The sequence below is a fragment of the Eublepharis macularius genome, chromosome 10, assembly GCF_028583425.1.
Source record: "Eublepharis macularius isolate TG4126 chromosome 10, MPM_Emac_v1.0, whole genome shotgun sequence".
Taxonomy (NCBI): domain Eukaryota; kingdom Metazoa; phylum Chordata; class Lepidosauria; order Squamata; family Eublepharidae; genus Eublepharis; species Eublepharis macularius.
The window spans coordinates 76070959-76091231 of NC_072799.1; the positions used below are offsets into that span (position 1 = coordinate 76070959).

The 20273-nt window shown below is 42.1% G+C and overlaps 1 protein-coding gene across 1 annotated transcript in view; it reads right to left on the reverse strand.

The window, feature by feature from the left end:
- Window positions 1-212: 212 nt before the first annotated feature.
- Window positions 213-20273, reverse strand: part of DCTD (dCMP deaminase) — a 32959-nt gene continuing 12898 nt past the window's right edge. Inside the window, exons 4-6 of the mRNA XM_054990129.1 lie at window positions 13021-13137; window positions 6088-6184; window positions 213-2633 (exon numbers count right to left, since the gene is read on the reverse strand). Coding sequence (XP_054846104.1) covers window positions 2555-2633; window positions 6088-6184; window positions 13021-13137 — 293 coding nt within the window. The 3' untranslated portion in view covers window positions 213-2554. The remainder of the gene's footprint in view (window positions 2634-6087; window positions 6185-13020; window positions 13138-20273) is intronic.

Below are 20273 nucleotides of genomic sequence, written 5' to 3' on the forward strand. Positions count from 1 at the left end.
GGACTGGAGAATTGGAAACCTTGGTCTTATTCGCTTAAATCATGGGGGTTCTTTAGTGGACAGGATGCCCTTCCCCCCAAAAGTCCCCCATATCAAAAAACAGGAGACCAACAGGAGAGGGTTCTGCAAAGGAAGCCTCCCTCACTCTGTGAAAGAAAAAAACAACAGACCACAACAAGGAAGGATAGCAAAGGCAGACTTTTCAGCAGAGAGGTAATTTATTTTTATTTTCAGTCACTGTAAGAGTAGGGAAATGAAATGAATGCAACAGTTGGGTTTTTTATAACGCTGGTGGACAGCTAGAGCTCTCCTGCTAGGCTGCTGTTTGATGGCCATTTTAGGAATCAGTAGTAGAGAGAAATACAGCTGCACAAAGAGGCACCTTCTTTGGAGAGATCTGTAAAATTGACGCCCTTTGTTCTACCTGCTTGAAACTTAGGGGTTTTTTAGATTAGAGGGAAGGCTGTGTTCTACGCACATTTCGTGCCATTATCTTAATAAACAGCTGCCCCAGATCCTTGTATACATTCCCCATTGAACATAATTGTCTTGATCTCTAGAAACTGAAAAAAACACACGGATTTGAATCTGAACCTGTAACGTCCTATCCGGAAATTGGCAACCATGGTAAAAAATTTCCCCCTGAAACTCAGATTCAAAATTATAATGCATTTTTTTCTCAGCACATTCTAGTGTAAACATTGGACTGGGCTATAACATTGCTTCATGAAAAAAATTATTTCCTAACACTACACTGAGATTATCTTCTAGATTCATTCACTGGCACTGCCTTCCGTTCTCTCCCCCCCGCCCTCCTTTCAGTAGTATGGCCTCCCATGCTATAGGCTAGCCAGGAAGAAGGGCTGGGCTGGGCACAAGCGAGCATGGAGACCCAGGACAGTTCTCACTAGTAGAGTTTTCCTTCAAAATATAAAAACATACAAACCAGAAGATTTTTAGGGCAGATAATTTTCTCTTTGAAAGTAGTTTTAGAAGTTTTATCTCCATTAATGGCCTATCAACTCACCCACACATGAAAACATCTTTAAGACTAATTAAGCAAAATTTCAGATGCAAAATTCACGAAGTTGGAGAGCAGTGTCAATGGCCACAGAATAGAAAATGTCCTAGCACATTTACATGTAACTACCATAGCAGCAGCATAAAATTCCTTCAGCGGCTAAATAATTTTTGATCATTACTCTTTATGCTATGATATAACAAATGTATAAAATATGCTTTGCATGAGACTGCAGAAACAGCAGCATTCTAGATTACAACGTAATATTAAGAGTCCACTTCAGCAACACTGCATTTTAATAAGGCTTTAATAACTCTGGTAGGAAGCCAAATTATACGTCTTAACATGTCTGAGAAAAATTTCACAGAGAAAATAAAAGTCCACTGAAACATCACAATATTTAAAAAAAATACCTTTAGGATTAGTAATGTTCTGGAAACACACAATTAGGTACATATTTTTAGGTTTCTATTTTTTAAAACTTTTTATCAAATTGAACAAGAAGTTACAGAAAGTTATTGAAAAAATCAAAGGAGATCTAGCTTTAGTCTATGTTTCCAAAACAAATGGCACAGAGCTAGTTTTTAACAACTCAAAGCAAGCCAAAACCGTTATTATGACTTTTGGAATGTATAACCTCAGCAAGGACTGAATCTCCTTGTTTTCCTTTAGAGGAAAAAGTAGTGATTAAGTTACCTTGGAGGATGGTTTCAGTACTATAGTACAGTGAGTTGTCTAAAAGTAATTTAGACCAATAAAGCAGTTTCTTTTTAGTTATTAAAATCAGCTCCCAACATGGTCCCATAGGTGAAAACCTAATGATTTATTCACTTACCCTCTACTAAAGTGTAAGTATCTTGGGGAAAAGGAATTAAAGCTACTCTAAAACTACATCCAATACAAAACATTCTTCAAATGTAATTGAACACATGCTCATGTGCTACATTGCAACAGGAGAAGCAATTAAAGAGAAGAACATCTGGTAAAATACCAAGGTGTAATGTTCCAGTATAGATATCACATGAAAGACAGTATTCTGCCTATTATACAAATGTCTAGCTTATTGCTTGTATGTCAACATTTTCACTGTTAATAGTTGTGCTTTCTGTTGATCTTCTGGGCTAATACACATATCCTATACATATATGTTAATGAAGTTTTCCATCAGGGTTCTTAGACACAATTGGTCATAGGTTATTAGATTGATATTTCAGCTCCCTTAAGTCAGATCAGACACTGGATCTTATATCCAGACAATGGATATAAGAAATGGGGTATAAGAAATTTTCTTACTATCCATACAAAAGTGCAGGTCTTATTTACAGATTCCATTTAGGGAAGGCATACAAAAGTACAGAAAGTCAAAGTTTAAAGGTATGGAAAAGGGCGATAAAAATTTTCTAAGCCAGTTGATGCTTCTGATGTAAACAGTAGTAGCTATTAAAAAGTTATGCCTTGCTGCAAGATGAAAGGCTTTACCAGCTTCTCAGAAAAGGATAATCACAATCTTCTAGAAATGTAATTAGATGTCACTCACAGAGGCTTTTGACTTGATCTGCTGTTAATTGAATCAAAATCAATGACTATCTTACTGCACTTTGGTTTGAATTTCCTAAAAATAACGAAAAGAAAGAGAGATTAACTAGTGAAGTAGTTAAACATTTTGTTTGCTTTGGCTCCAGACTAAATTTTAAGGAGGAAAAAATATCCTTGGATTCACTCTGTTTTATCTCTGTAGGAGCCAATTATAGTGCACCATACCGAGAAAAACCCGGACAAGGAAGACTAAGACAAAAAGACACACAGGGTTGCTTAGACTGTATGTTCTTCAGCTATTGGAGTTCATAAATTAGCCAGGAGTCAAAGGATTTCTAACAACTTAGCTGCAGGAGGCGGCATCATGTAACCAGTTTTTCTGTAAAATTTGATATCTTTCTTTTTCCACACCAATTTTTTATACAGAAACTTGCCAAGTTTGTTTCAGTAGTTTTAGAGCAATGGGGAAATTGAGTTCATTATAAGAAGGGAGACAAAATATATAAACTAGTTAAGACAGATTAAGTCACAACTTTACAATTGTAAAATTAATACAACCAACAAAGCTCATCCTTTCCCATCATTAGAGCATCTGTTGCAGCAATTAGCCAGAGAGGTATTTGGGGACTGTGTATATATTTTACAATCTAGCAGTAAACAGAGGATTATGCAAATAGTGTGGATTTACTGACTCATTAAGCTCAACAATTCAGTTCTAGAGATTCATTAAGCATAGCTATATCCTCACAAATCAATACAAAAGACAAAAACAGTCAGCACAACAAAGGACAAGCCTGGGAAGGTGATTACAGACAAACTGCTAGCAGCTGGAAATGCTGGAGGCATTCTAACCATGGACATATTCCAAAAGGATTACCCTCAGGCACATCAGGGCCCCGACCCTCTTCAGCCTGCAGGTGCCCTTGGAATCCTGATGCAAGCAGTGGGCACAACCACCAAGTATCAGGGACTGAAGTTACGCCTAACTCTAATAGTAAATCTTCAACATTTCAGGCAGAAGTTCTGTTTAACAGGATGCCTTTTAAAATTAAAACATTCTTTCTTGCATATATACAGTCAGGGCTGGATCGACGGGGGGCAGGGGGGTAGTCTGCCCCCAGTGCTGCCAAAGAGGGGGCGCCGGGCGCAGTTGCCAGACCCGGAAGCACACCTGGGGAAAGGCGAACAGCACAGGCGGCCTCCCAGCCACCCACGCTGCCTTTTGCCTTTCCTGCAGGACAAGGGGCGGCCGGCTTGCGGGAAAGGCAAAAGGCAGCGCAGGTGGCTAGGAGGCCGCCCGCGCCGTTCGCCTTTCCCCAGGACAAGGGGCGCGCAGCAAGCTGGCTGCCCCTTGTCCTGCGAGGCAGGTGAATGGCGCAGGCACCTCTGAGCCACTCGCGCTGCCGCCAGCTCCACAGCGCGCTGGGACAGCCAGCTGGCTGCTGGGGGGCGCCCCAGCATGATGACGTCACAAGAGTGACGTCATCACGCAGCACCAGGAGCACGCGTGCGCATACGGTTGCCCTGGGCGCTGGCAACCGTAGATCCGGCCCTGTATACAGTTTACCTTCACTGTGAATAATCTTATGTTGTGGCGGCAGCTGCTGCCAAAGCATTTTTTTTTTTAAAAATCTGCCCAGCTAATCAGATCTCCAATAGCCAATTGGAGGCTCTGCTGGGCAAAAGCCCCACCTGGTCCTGCCTACTTTCTAAAAGCATTGAGGGGGGCAGTGCTTTTAGGCACCACAGCGCCCATGGACACAATGCTGGGTATCCCTGAGCTCTATAATATGCTAAAGAATTTTTGGAATAGAATTTCAAACATTGCATACTGGTTCATGATTACTACTTAAGCCCAGCAATTAGCTGTCAATCTAAAAGTTTCAATGCCAGACATAAGAAGAGGTCTGCTGGATCAGACCAGTGGTCCATCTAGTCTAGCATCCTGTTTCACACAGTGGCCAACAAACAGGGCATAGAGGCCAATGACTTCCTATTCAGAGGTAGCAAATTAGTTACTAAACACAATGTTTTGTCATGACCTTCCAAAAAAATCTACCCTTTCTTGCTTGAGGCTAGAGATTCCACCAAAGAAAGTTGCCTGGTTATCATCCATAGAGAAGATTTTTCTCCTAAATGGCTTATTTGATTTTACCCAGTGAAAATATTTCAGTGTACCACAGGGCTGGAGTCACCACACAGCAAGGTGGAGCAGCTGCCAGCAGGACCCATGGCTTCTGGTGAGTCCCACTGCTCCTGATTCCCTACTCATGCATCTCCTCTGATACCTGCACTCATACCCTTCTACTGCCTGTTTGGAGTGCTTTGTCACCTCTGCTCCCAGCTGCATATGCTACCTAGCGCTGCTGGAGAAGGGCATGGGGGAGATGCACAAAGCATCAGCATTCGTGATGGCCATGGCAGTGATACTCCTAGCTGCACCCACCACCATCAGGGAAAGGGCATGCAGGCAGTGTGGGCAGCTGTGACTATAGGTGGTGGGAGAACCTGAAAATGAGCGAAAGAAGGATGCATAGGCAGGTGGAGGCACAAGGATGAGAGAACAAGAAGGGAACACTAGTCGAAGGCACAGGAAGGCCCCTGAGCAATCTCTGCCCAGGGCCCCTGAAAACCTGCCAGGCCATAAGTCCATTTTTAAGAAACTCCGACAGAAAGCTATCTGGTATACAGAAATATCACACAATGAACTGGATTCACACAACCATGGGCAGAATGGATATTTCCCACTTCTACGTCAACTCTTTATGCCCTCTATCAAGCAACTGCTATGGTTTCTTATGGAAGCTCCCATCTACTTATGGAAAGAGGTGTTTGGATCCAACTCAACAGAGCATGATGCAAAAAGGTTTTATACAAAGGTCATAGTCCCCACAGGCATTATTAACATTTAAGAACAGTCTCTGTCATGAATTGCTTTTCCCTGCAGATAGGTTGGCAAATATGATTTTCAGGGAAGCCAAGCATATTTTTTGAGCAGCAATATATTTATTATAATAATAACAACAACAACATTCAATTTATATACCGCCCTTCAGGACAACAATGCCACACTCAGAGCACTTAAAAATAAAATAAAAAGGTTTACAAAGTGTGTTATTATCCTCACAACAATCATCCTGTGAGGTGAGTGGGGCTGAGAGAGTTCCAAGAAGCTGTGACTGACCCAAGGTCACCCAGCTGGCTTCAAGCGGAGGAATGGGGAATCAAACCTGGCTCTCCAGATTAGAGTCCTGCCGCTCTTAACCACTACACCAATCTTGCTCTTTGAATTCACTGTGACATCATACATACAAATAACAGAACTGACTACAGAAAATGTTGTCAAAAGCCAATAACTGTCCTGTCTTTGCCTCTACCACTTGGAGTGAAATCATTTTACCTATTTTTAGGCATAGCACCTAAAAAAAAAAAGAAGAGGCTAAAATTGAACACTGGTACATATATGACACCATAACACTAAATCATGAAGGAATATGGATAAAGGGCAAAAGTCCTGATGATCATCTCACCTGTATATAATTCCAGATAAATCAAACAAACGTCGTGCAGCTGTCATCTCAGGAGTGTCATGATATTTGTCTGACATAAAGATAACTTCTTTTATACCTAGAATAGTGAACAAACACCAAAATGACAAGCAGAGATGTTGCTCAAGATAAGATAAATTTAAATTTATAGAGCCCAAAAGGAGTTCCTGTTTAGAGATGTTGACAGAAGATACGCATGCACCAATTGCAAAACACTCCCCTCCCCCCAATCTCCACATATTCAGCACCTGCTACATATAGGCAGAAGACCACCACAACCTTACAGACTTCTGTCCGTCAAAGTCAGAAACAGCAGCCCTGTTGACCACGAACGTTGTATTTAACCTATCCATTGTTTTGTATGTGAAACTGCCAATGGGTTGGCTCAAGCCAGCTTTTCCGCTAATGATAAAGGGAGAACAACCAAAACGACTATGCTGAGAATCATGGGACCTGCATAGACAAAGGCCATGTGGGACAGGGGCTTCTGTGAGCAGGGGAACTGAGTGACACTGAACGAAATAGGTGACTTATTCAATATATGTCTAATTACATGGGTAGCACATACTGCCAACTTTCAGAAAAACTAACAGAAATACTGAACATGAGTAGTCATGTGCACACACTGAATTGAGGACTCTCATTCTCCATAAATGCTGCTGGCATTTGATAAGCCAGCGAGAGGACCGCTGCATGCAGTAGGCAAGGATACAGTTGAGAGAGCGTGTGCGTGGAGCAACGTCTTGGGATCTCTGGGACTCCTGCCCCGTGAGGCCAGAGTATCTCCCTTTCGCTGTTTGCAGTGGTGGGGATAGACTTTGGGAATCTGGCACCAGAGATGGGATGCCAGCCCCCAAGCAGTTTCTCTGGTCCCGCAGGCTGTCATTCTACTCTCGGGGCCGTCATCTCGGCTTCGCAGGGTCACCAGCATTCTGGTCCTCCTCACAGTATGTTTGATGCAGGGATATGTTTTTAAAGGAGCCGCCACTGGTCAATGGGCAATCGTTGCTCCCATCACATCCAATGGGCCTTCCAGCCTCTTTCGTGGTTTCCAATATGCATCCCGATAATTTGTCTCAGAACCTGCCCCTCCCCCACTTCTAAGGAGCTGCCCCGCTGGGAATTGCTTGGAGCCCCACAGAAGCTGTAGGCGTGAAGAATTTTTCCCACACTTAGAAGTCTGTTAATTTGTATCTCACTTCCACTGAATATACTTTCTATATACGGTACCTTGGGGTTTTTTTAAGCCAAACACTTTCTGTTACCAGGTACAGAATTATGGCATTCTGTTACCACACATTACAAACAAGCTAAAATAGGTCACCCAACTTGACAGCAACAACTAGAACTACTATGACAGATACAGAGCGATGGTATCTTAACATGCAGATACTGTGGTTATAAATAACAGCTGCTTAATTTGGAAAGGGATAGTGTTGGTAGAGGCCAAGAAATGCATCTGCACCTCAAGGTCACAGGCTTTTAAAAATGGAGAGTAAGTAGAAGAGTGTAGCAGCAGGAGTTCAGGTAGAACACATACAAGGGGATGCATACAAATAAATGTTTTTATTTTCATATATTATTGGCTATAAGATTGTTCACCGCTGGAATTTATTCTCGAATAGATGCGAGTGCCACACACTAAACAACAAACTTGTCATTATAAAACAGTTTTTATCCCAATCATCAGCTATTTTGCTAGCATTTGGTTGGTGTGGATTTTCCGGGCTGCATAGCCGTGGTCTTGGCATTGTAGTTCCCCGGAGAGCGACAAGCCGGGGCAATGTCCGGGGAACATTGCAGTTCCCTGGAGTTCTCCGGCCGTGAAAGCCTTCAACAATACATTGCTAGCATTTGTTTGCTACATTTGAAATTACTGCCAACCATTAGCATGTACAGTGCTTTATACTGAAAGAGGAATTTGTAGGCCCAGGTTCATTCTTTAAAAAAATCAGTGGAATAGTCCTATATAATTACTGTAGTTACAATAGATTCTGGGTAATTTCAAAGCTTACTTCTCTTATGCCATTTCAACCACCACTTCTGCCCTGCTATTTTCCCTATCTGATGCTTTCATTACCTGCATGTGTGCCAATCTCAAGCTCATTGCCAAAATGTTATGACCAGAAAGTGCATTGTTTCCAAACAATTTCCAAGACAAATCTGTCAGTGATTACTTGACAGTGAAGAACATTTCTTCAGCTGGAAGGACTTCTGTTTGAGGAACACAACTTCCTTGCATTGCCCATCCTGCTGCAGTCCAAATTGCCTGCCCCCCTCCATTTTGGTGCTGGGGAAATTGAGACTCCAAGGGACAGTATTTCGGAGTACAGTATGAGCTGCAACTGGATGGGGAGCGAGAGAGTCACACTCTGCAGGCAGAAATTCTTCCATTTGCAGAAACATTCTGATAGTTCCAAATTCAAATCTGTACAGTTTTTAGAAAGAATATGGCTTAAAATGACGAGTGCTTAATTACAACACTACTGTTTAAAAACACAAATATGCACAATAAGTGCAGCTAATCTTGTCAGCCTTGTCCCATTACATAGAGCACCAGATAATTAGGAATTAAGAAATAACTTCAATTGCAGAAGGGGATTTCAAAGGCACACTCTCTTTCTCCCATAAAATGTATATATGCTACAGAATTAGCAATAAGTAGCCTTTATTGCTAAAAAGGCAATTATTATTAGATTCAACTTACATTTATGTACCTTTCACTTAGTTTTTCTCATTTTACTGATTCTTATTTTACATTTATAGTATATTTTGAGGGTTTTATTTTATAACTGCCCTTTACCATGTGTTAAATAATTCTACCATAGCCATGAGCTACAGAATCTCATTTTGATGCCATTAATAGGTATTACTTGTTCTTTTATAGAAGACATGCTAAATGTATCCTTTTTTCTTCTTCTCTCAATTCATTTCCAATAATGGACTCAACTTTTAAAGGTATTAACTGCAGGAAGTCTTCTTTCCTTTCTTTTTCCAGCCAGCTAGAATACAGGATGAATTTGCCAATATGTTACATTTATGTCAAAACAACACCATTTATGTCTAGCTAAAACTTTTTCATATGCTGCAGAAGATATTCTGAAGGTCACAACAATTGTAAGGTAAACCCATGTAAAAAAAAAAAAGCTAATTCTCAGCATTGGGTTTTATTCTTCCAACATCCTGTCACACTTCAGTATGATCAATAAACAGAACCCAGAATGGGGCATAAGAAGGGCCCTGCTGAATCAGGGCCAAGCCAGACATGATGCCTGGCAAAGTCATGTCTGCTGATGCCATTCAACTGATTTGTAGTTTTTTAACATCAAGCCATGAAGAATCATCCACAATTGGCACACAGCAAGGCAACCTTCAGCATGCAGTTTTGGTGACTGGTCAGCTCACCCGGAGGTGTGGCTTCATCACCTTAACCTGGTGTGCCAGGTCGGGGCGGGGGGAGGAGAGGGATTGCCCCTCAGCCATCAATTTCCTCTTGTTCTCGCCTCCTTTTGCAGGAGACAGAGAGCAGCCCAGCCAGTGAGTCCACATGATCCCACCTTGCCAGCTTCTTCCTGCTCTTGCCTGGCTTTGCCAGCCGGGTTGCCATCTGTCTCCTGTGAAAGGAGGACATTGCTCCATCAAGCTCCTTTTCCACCCCTGGCTGTTGAACAGTCCAAGGTAAACCCGGAACATCAGAAGTTTGTCCCCAGTACAGGGCAAGGCAAGGCCGCCTGGGTGCTGCTACTGACAGGTCTCATGGATCACCAGGCACTGGTGATGCTGTCTTCACCCCATAGACTCCAGAGACTCTTCCCAGTTAGCAAGGGCCAAGCCAGAGAGTGGCTACCAGAGACTCTACACCCACACACACACACGGCCGCATGGCTAGCAGTGAGCATGAGTGGCATTTGCCAGGAACGCCAGCAACCACCCTGAAAGAACAGCAATCAATCATGCATCGAAGTACAAACCCGCTTAAAGGTGAGCAGAAAGGGGACAGGCGGAAGGAAGCGTGCATGCGGCAGGACTAGTGAGGAAGAGGATCACGTCCCCACCCATGAGGTTTCCCAGTCCTCTAAAAGAACAAAATGACAAGGGAACAGGAGTATCGTGACCCAACCCTGGACCGAGCTCTTGCTGGCTGCCAGTGAGTCCTCGGTGGAGGAGGACTGCGCTGGGCAGGCAAATCCCACCCCAGGCGGCAAGGTACCCAAGGAGCCAGCCATGCAGCAGCCAGTGGCACTGCCCGCGCCTCCTGGGGAAAACGCCGGGGCCAAGGAAACAAGCAACGCTCAAACAACCCCGGCCGCCACACAGGGGGAGCCGTCAGAGCCAGCCGCCCAGAGAAAGGGGTGGGCGTGAGAGGCGGTCTGGCAATGGCGCCACAGCACCCGACTCCAGGCGCAGCAGCAGGCGGAGCTGATTCAGGATGACGAGGCAGGGAAATTAATGGATGAGGAAACACCTGGCCCGTCCGCCTCTTAAACAAGGTGGAGTATAAGAACAGATGCCGTACCCCTATTTTTATTCGTCTTCCACTCTGTCTCCGGAGCCTTGAGCCTGGCAACCTTCTTGCCCCCTTGGAACCTTGTTTCCCCCCCACCCCTGGACTGCCTTCGCTGGACTTTGACCTCGGATTGCTTTAGACCACGAACCTGCCTACCCTTGACTTGGATTGCCTGTGCTGGATTTGACCTGGACTGTTGACTTTGGACTTTGCCTGAACGGACATTCTTTGGCTGGCACTAGCCTAGGTGAGCCACCTTGCCCGGCCCCTGCCCATGCCTTGGGCGCCGTGCAGGAGCATGACACGGAGCACGATAGAGGCTGGAGGTTTCTCGAGAGTGGACGGGAGTGTCGCTCTCCGTCACTACTACCTGTGCTAGCGGCAAGCAAAGTTCCAGAGGAAAAGGATATAAAGTGTGTTTCCCAAGAAGTACGCCTAGGTAAGCATGCAGCCCAAAAAGGGATTTCTCAGCTTCTCAGACTGGAATCGGGTCCCTTTCCCTTTAAATGACTATATTCAATAAGGTTTTTTTTTCTCTCCAACTTTTTTTCTTGCCTCCTTTTGCAGGAGAAAGACTGGAATTCTGTGCAGCCCCACCACTGCTGTCTTCTTGGTCTTACTTGGCTTTGCCAGCCTCCAGGCGAACTGGCCAGCCAGGGAGCCCATGTGCCTAGGGCTACCTCACTGTGTGCCTGGTCTGGATAGGGTCTTATGGCTTGGTATTAAAAAACTACAGATCAAATTTAAAATGGCATCAGCAGACCTGCCCTGTGCCCGCTTGTGGGGAGGGCAGGATATAAATATAATAAATAATAATATTATAATAATGGGCACAAACCTGTGCCGGGCATGACCTCTAGCTTGGTCCTCAGACTAGTGGTCCATGCAGTCCAGCATCTGTTTCACACAGCAGCCAACCAACAAATAGGGCACGGGGCCAATGCTTTTCTCTGATGTTGCCTCTAAGCACTGGTATTCAGAGATTTGCTGCCTAGGAATGTGGAAGTCATCATAGCTAGTGGCCTTTGATGGACCTATTCTTCATGAACCTTCCTAATTCCCTTTTTCAAGCTAAATCTCCTCTTAAAAGCCTGTGCAGGGAAGAGCAGGCTTAAATCTCTGCACTCAAATTCAGGAGCACATTCAGACCCATCAACTCATTCAGAGCCAGTTTGGTGTAGTGCTTAAGAGCGGCAGGACTCTAATCTGGAGAGCCGGGTTTGATTCCCCACTCCTCCGCTTGAAGCCAGCTGGCTGGGTGACTGTGGGTCAGTCACAGCTTCTCAGAGCTCTCTCAGCCCCACTCACCTCACATGGTGATTGTTGCGAAGATAATAACACTTTGTAGACCACTCTGAGTGGGCATTAAATTGTCCTGAAGAGTGGTATATAAATCTAATGTTACTGAATGTTATTAACAGTACATGTTTGCTTGCTCGCACAGAAGGTGAGAAAAAAATAAGGGTTGGCTCTTAGACAACTTCATCAGTCAAATTCACCCATTCCCCATCTTACTACAACCCCGTCTCACAGGGCTTTGATTCATGCGGGTCCCATGATTCCCAGAATAGCCTTTTTTGGTGGTCAAAAGGGACCCCCGTCCTCCTTGTTTCACCAACGAAAAAGCTGACTGGATCCAACTCAAAGTGCTGCACTGGGGGCAGGGCACTGTGGTGAGGACAAATCTTATCTACCACCCTGGATGGTGAACAGATGAGCCCACACCGACAGGGTTCCTGTGTGAAGGAATGTACCTCCCTGCCACACAATATACCAGCCATCTCGCCGCACATTCTCCAACTGTCATAATCAAAGGTATGCTAGAATCTAATCTGCTGAAAAAATGCCCAATAGTCAGACCAGCATATTTGCTGCAGTAGAGAAGATTTATAACTATTGTAATGAAAGACATAATTATAAGAGAGATCATAGAAGTCTTATGACATTTATGACCAGAGATATAAAATCTTCAAGGGCCAACCATGTCTGATGTTCAAATTAATACGTTACATATATACTCCCAGTAGATCTTTTGTCACACCAAGTTTATTCTCTTTTCTCACTGCACCCCCTCCACCTCCAAACTCTCTCTTCACAAATGTGTCAGAGCACTGTAAATTGACAGTAATTATATGCAATGCCTGCACAGTTCCTTGGCAGCTCTTGGACTAGGAAGTTGCAAACTTAAATTAAAAACAAGCTAAGAATCACAGAGGATGCAATTAGCACTGGAAAACCTGGCACTGCTCAAGTAGAGAAAACACAAGGAGTGTCTTAAAAGTTGATAGTGCAATTAATTTAGATCTAAACAGCCACAATTTAAAAACTCAAATACATCTGTGATGAGATGCCCCACAACCAGGAAGCGTGGCAACAGTGACAAATCAAGCTGGCAAACCTTTCCTTACCTGCCTGGATGATGAGCTTGGCACATTCATTACAAGGAAACAAGGCAACATACATGCTGCAGCCTTTCACGTCTGCAGAGTTCTTGTTCATTATGGCGTTCAGTTCAGCATGACACACTGATTAAAGATAAAAAGGAACCCAACAAATATTCATATGAGCATTCATTAAAGTGAGTCATCAATCTAAAACTTAACAAAGTGTTAAGCTGCAAATGCCTGCGCCCTTCAGAGGCAAACAGCCAGTGCAATTTGTCACACAAGAGAGAAATTTAGGAGTGGGGGGAGAAACGGGGACATAATCCAGAAATACCAAGATCAATGAAGGTCAAGCAGTCTGGCCAGTCTTGCAATGAGTAATGAAATCATTAAGCACATTAACATGGCCATTTGTGAACACCTACAGGAGGAAACAAAGCCATAGGCTGAAGGCCAAGCAGTTCCAGCCATCCTGAATGTGGCAATATCTCACAGCATCACTGCTCCCAGAGAGCATCTAATTGCTAATATAAAGGAGCTCATTTATGTGTTTACATGCACAGATAGGAAGGTGCTTTTGATTATGCAAGTGCACTTTTGTGTTCTTAAGGGTAGAGGGACTTGTAAATTAGAACCAAGACATCGCTCGTTCCAGGTACAAGAAGTGTTCAGCTCTGAATCATTCTCTTACCTTCTGAACAGAGACTGCATTCAGACATTGCATGAAGCCAACAGTAATATGCATGAACCTTGCCTGTCTTGCGTGTGCACTTCGCTCCTCTGCTCTCTCTTTTTGCAGAGTGTGAAGAAAAAATCCCAACTGAGAACTAACCCCAGCTACCCATAATATATGAATGCAGGTGAGCACCTTAACCATTCCATTCCCAACCGTGCCGCAAATGGAATTCTCCATTGGGATTAAATTCTGATTTGTGAGGAGGAGGGGTGAAATAAATTGGGTTAAACCGCACACTTGTAGTCATCCATCATGGGTAACCAGAGTTAGTTTTAAAGCAGGATTCCTTCATTGTGATTTGTACAAGAAAGGAGGGGGAGAGGCCCTCCCAGCAACAAGCCAGGCTTGAGCATATACAGGCTTCAATTCACCTTGACTCAGAATTCAGGTTGTGTTTAGCAGAATGATATGAAGTTGAACATGGCTTATACCAGGAGGAAAGAATAGTTTGGCTCCATTTTACAATTCCCTCTGTCTTTAAGAACACAAAACACATTTGCATAACCAAAGGCAAGCACACAGTGACCCTGCAGCAGATTGCTGTAGATGCAATTGGGAAACATGATCAATGAGTCCAAATTTGTGTATTCCTCTACTTTGCTGGGTAGTTCCAACCACCATCATTTTCTTTACACAAAGCAATAACTATACAGCTTGCCCAATGTGAGGAAACGGCTCAACAAATTTCATTTCTACACATCAAGTCTTGAGGTTTCCAACACTGTCTACTAAAATACAATAAATAATAATTCAAAGAATAAGTCATCTTTTGATATAAACAATTGATTATAACATGTTCTTGTTATATGGCCGTTCTGCTAACCAAGATTCTACTTGGGGAAGTATAATGAAACAGAAAGAAGGCCCTTTTGCTTTCAGCAAGCAAACACATTATAAACACAGCCAGTATGAAAAAGACAAAGCTGCAGTTTATCACCAAGCACTGGAAGGGATCAACTGAATAGGCCATCTTGGCCACGAAATATGGAGGGTGGGGGAAATTACTATAGCCAAAATTTCAGTTTAGACCGGTGATATTCACTCAGTGGCTTGGAAGCCAGATGTAGCTCTTTGACATGCCACCTGTGGCTCTTCCGAGCACCATTCCCTAATGTGGCACCTGGTACAGCCACCAAAGGAGGGGTTTGCGTGTGTGCATATATAAGGGTAATTCCCACATCTCCCTCCTCGGTCCACTGCCCTTCAGTTTCCAGCACCACCAAACTAATGCCAGCTTTCCCTTCGCTAGTGATTTCAACACTGATTTTATTTTATTTTTAATTTAGACTTTTTATATGCCAATAAAGGTGAACTTGAACTTGAATTTAGACTTTTATTCCGCCCATGGAGTAGCAATACAACAAATTAAAAACATATAATTTATACACCGTAAAACAGTAAAAACATTTTAAAACATCAAACAGCACAGCATACAACAGTATAATAACTAGATGGCAGCTGTCAATATATGCTAATTTAAAAAGTCAGGACGGCAGATAGCTCTAATAGACAGGGTTTAAATCTTTCACTTCTCTTTTCGGCCAGTGGAGGTCTAGCCCAGCCTCAACCATATGCCTGGCGGAATATCTCTGTCTTGCAGGCGCAGTAAAACAATAGCAAGTCCTGCCAGGCCCTGGTCTCAACAGACAGAGAGTTCCTCCGGGCGCATATGGGGAGAGGAGGTCTCGCAGATATGCTGGTCCTAGTCCACATAGGGCTTTACAGGTTAATACCAAAACCTTGAATCTGATTTGGTACTCCACTGGCAGCCAATGCAGCTGGCGCAGTATAGGTGTTATATGGCACTCCTGTAATAACACGCGCCGCTGCATTTTGAACCAGTTGTAATCTCTGGATCAGACTCGGGGGAAGCCCCACATAGAGTGAGTTACAGTAATCTAGCTTAGAGGTGACCGTTGCCCGGATCACTGCAGTGATGTGCTGAATGCATATGGAGTAGCATATCAAGCAATGCCCTCAGTTTCCCCCTCCTTCTCCCTCCTGTTCTTAACCAAGCCATGAATATGTGTGAGCGTTAACAAACACTTAGGCACAAGGGAGAACTTTGACAGTCTGCTTTCTTGAAAGAGAAAAATAGGGAATGATGTACCACAACACAAAAGGCTATCTATGCAGAACTAAGAAAAGAATGTAAGTCGTACTAGCTATGCTAATGGAGCATAGCAGATTTTCAGGAGAAAATCAGTCTGTGTTTTATAGATTATAGCAAAGCTTTCAATTGTATGGATCATGAAAAATTATGGACAATGTTAAAAGAAACAGGTGTGCCACAACATCTGATTGTGTTGATAAGTAGCCTGTACTCTGGACAAGGGGCTACTGTTAGGACAGAATAAAGGGAAACAAAATGGTCTCCAATTGGCAAAGGTGTCAGACAAGGATGTCTGTTATCTCCCTATCTGTTCAACTTATATGCAGAACAAACCGTAAGGAAGGATTAGATTTAGGTATAGGTGGGATGAAAATAGGACAAAGGAACATTAACAATTTGAGAAATGCAGATGATCCCACATTACTGACAGAAAGTAGTGAAAAACTGAAATAACTAATGATGAAGGTTAAAGAAGAAAATTCCAAATCAGGATTACAACTGTATATCAAGAAGATAAAAGTAATGACTGAGAAATTACATAATTTTAAGGCTGACAATGAAGAAATGATGGTGGCAAGAGTAGTATATACAACAAAATGGAAGGCAAAATTTTGTTCAAATATGACTGAATGGATTAACAAATTGTATAAATATGTATCAATGGCTAAATTATCTTCTTATATGCACAATAGACCAATCCAAGAATTTCAGAAAAAATGGACAAACTAACGAGGAAATTGAAAGAGCAAGAAGTATTGGAATATACATTAAGCTGGGAAAAATTCAAGAAATGTGTGGAGAAAAAGTGGGACATGAAGGGGAAATTGGTCTTTGGATAGTTGTTAAGGGGGAGATAGAAACTTACTTAAGGTTAAAAGGGGGTATATTTTATTATATTTTATTGGATTAGTATAGAGTTATAGTATTATAAAGTTAAGAGTAAGACAGTGTATTCATATGGGAAGTAATAAGGTTGAACAATAAGGTTGTATAGGTAATAGGGAGTATATATAATATTTTAGTGATGTAACAGAAGCAATAGATTTATAATATAGATAATAGGCATTTAAGGATTAGTATATTATATATATATGTGTGTGTGTGTGTGTGTGTGTGTGTGTTTAGTTAGTATATGTACCTATTATATACCTATATATTTTTTATACTTTTAATTTAGATAAGTATTATATTAATATAGTTAATACAACTAAATAGACTAGATTAGTATGTATTATATAGATATATATTATATATATTATTATAGATGTTAAGAATTTATAGTATATATTCTTTAGGTTAAGTTGGGTATGGAAAACTGTTGGGAGTCATTAGATAAGGGAGGGGGGAAAGGATGGGGAAAATGCAATGGGGTGGAAAATGATAATGATTCTCATGTTTATGTTTGTTAACCCATCCAATAATTTTTAAAAAAAAAAAAAAAAAATTTCAGAAAAAATGGAAAGCTTTTTTAAATTATGTAGCAGGAAACTAAGAAAAATTGAGAATAATCCTACTATATAAAAGGTTAAGTGTATTCAAAACAACTCACTTCCTACCCTGGTGCACCTCCAGAGGGCGCTGCTGTGGAGGGAAGCCCAGGTGAGGCAGCCAGACCTCTAGAGAGTGTGCCACCCAGCCGGAATCAGATGCAGAACAGATGGCGCCTTCACCCAGCTAGGATCAGGAGTGAGACAAAAAAAGAAGCTCTCCCAGACAAACAGATCTAAACCAAGAATGGTATCCCACAACCAGGAGCTATAGTAACAGAATGTAATAATTTAGTGAAAAAGTGCAAAGTGCTACCAAATGGAAATATATAAAATTCTAAGAAGTAGTATAACAAATATCTAAGATTTATACAAAATGACAATATTCTCAAAGTGGATAAGATGTCCAAAAATAGTAATACATTCAATTCATTCACCTGGAAATTCAACAGGTTAGAACAAGAAATGCATAAACAATCTTCAAAGTGGTGAGTATCTAAAAGTATAACAAAAGGCAATAAAGACCAAGCTGATATGTCTGTATTTTCTCTATAGGTGGAGACAGAACAGCAGAAGAAAGTTCCAAAGAGTCTCCAGCAAGTAAGTATCTCTAAAAGTATCAATGATCATACATGTCTTAATTTTTTTTCATTGCAGGTGGAGCTGGGATATCGGAAAGGAGGTGTCACATTCCAACAAGAAGCTGGCTAGACAATCTCGTTTCATCTATTTAACTTCATCAGGGAATACAAATAATCCACCATGCATCCACTGACACACATGAACCCTCTCCTGTGGCAGTGTATGGTGCAACTTGTTGTTTTCTTCTTTAAATAGAATATATAGAAACTAAAAAAAAGAATTCACAGAAGTGACTTTATGGCACGTAACACACATGCACAGCTACGCTATCTTAAGAGTTCCAGATGTTACCTTGGCATCCCAATTCAGTGAGGAGGGTGTGAACTCCTGGGAACATAGGAAATTGAGGCAAATGTCCCTCTGTCCCTCCCTGCTCCTCGTCCAGGTCGAATGCCTGCAAATGGGTGGACTTTCCTCTCTCCCAATTCTGGGGTCTGGAACCGATGCCCTCCTATGTCCATGGCATGCCTCCCTCCAATCATGTTGAATAGCACGGGCTGCACATACCGCTGGCTTTATTGCCTAGCACCGATTACACAAACAGCCATCCATCTTACCCACTCTGGCAGTCAGGCAAATGGTTATGTCATGGAAGAAAACCCATCTCCTCTTAGCAGGCAATTAGAGCAGTTTAATGACTCCTCTCCTTGGGAAAGGTTGTTCTCTCATAGACCGGATTTCCTGAGTGCAATTCATAGCCTCTTACACTCCTCATTCATCACAGCACCCACCCTATGTTTCAGGAAAGGCCCTTGTGGGGATTGTGGTTGGCAGTTTGCTCCCACCTTGACACAGCTGCTACCAATGGAACAGGAAAGCTGTGAGCCTCCCCAAGGTGCAGGCCTCGTGCTAAGGACAGAAGTAAATGCGGCTCTTCTGGTTAATGGTAATTGCAAATGTGGCTCTCCACCATGCATCACCCAGGGTGAGCACCACCAGTTTAGGCAATGTTTTACTGCTACTACCATCATCACTAATGTACATCTGAGTCTACTGGTATTTCCTAAGATCAGACTGAAATGGTCCCAAGCAAAGGGGTTGGTTCACCTGTCAGCCCCAAGGACAACATTCTAGGTTCGTGTCAAATAACAGAATAAACATAGGGGTACCTTAACGACTCACTAAATTTATTTCAATGTAAGTTTTCAAGAGTCAGACCCCACTCTATCAGATACACTGGGAGTATAAATCCATTGGGCAGAAAGCTTATGCCAGAATTAATTTTATTAGTCTTTAGGGCTCCTGATTTATTCTACTGCTATAGACTAACATGGCTATCCATCTATAATACTTATTGTGAAATAATAGTAACTTATTAAGAAGGGACAAAACCTCTTAGTAGCACATAAATTCTATATTAATCAAATCAGCATTGTCTGCTTGCAAATGAACTGTATGTCCAAAATGTATTTCCAATTTCTGGGCTGAATCCAGTCAAGTTTTCCACTGTTGAGAAGAGGACGGGGTCCATTTTGGCCAACAAAAAAGGCTATGGTGTAATAAGGAGAACTGGGCAAGACTGAGCAAAAATGTTGATTGGATCCTGCTCTCTGTCTGGGATCCAAAGACAAGGGGCTCCCCCTCACCAAGGAGAAACATTCAAATGCCATATTGCATCAACTTTTTGAAATCCTTTTAGTTTAGTATGCCATGTGACTGTTTGAGAAAGAGAATCCCATGTTCTCCTTGGATACATAGAACTAATTGCACAACTCTCTGGATTCTGGTCTCTACGTTCAGATTTTTTTAAAGCTTTCCTCAAGCTAAGCAAGGATTTAAATTCCTATGAATTTGTGGGGTTTTTTTTACAACGATTTTATAAAATTCTAGGACAGATAACCCACGTTGAAGTTCCAAGACCTATGTCATGCCATATATATTGTTTTAGACAAGTAAATATATTTAAAGTATGACCAGATCACACCTTTAATAACCACTATTTCTCATTTCTGAAGAACATTTACACATGGTATATATGCCAACATAAAATATTGGCTCTTAATCTAATTTTATTTTGCTTAGCCTAGCCTGTGGAATGACTTCTAATGCAAATGTTTGTTTCCTAAAAGACATATTTAATCACCTCTGAATCTGTCTTATAATATTGGAAAGTAGATCTGTTCAACGTCAGCATTTATACATAGAATAAATGTTCTTATATTTGCCAGTCTTTGGAGATAAACAAATCCTTATTCTTGTTAGACTAGTTGTCAGGAAAGCACTCCTCTGGCTGTGTACAAATAAGATAACAGGAGAATGAAAGAAAAAGCTTAAGTTGTACATTATGCCAAATTGCTGT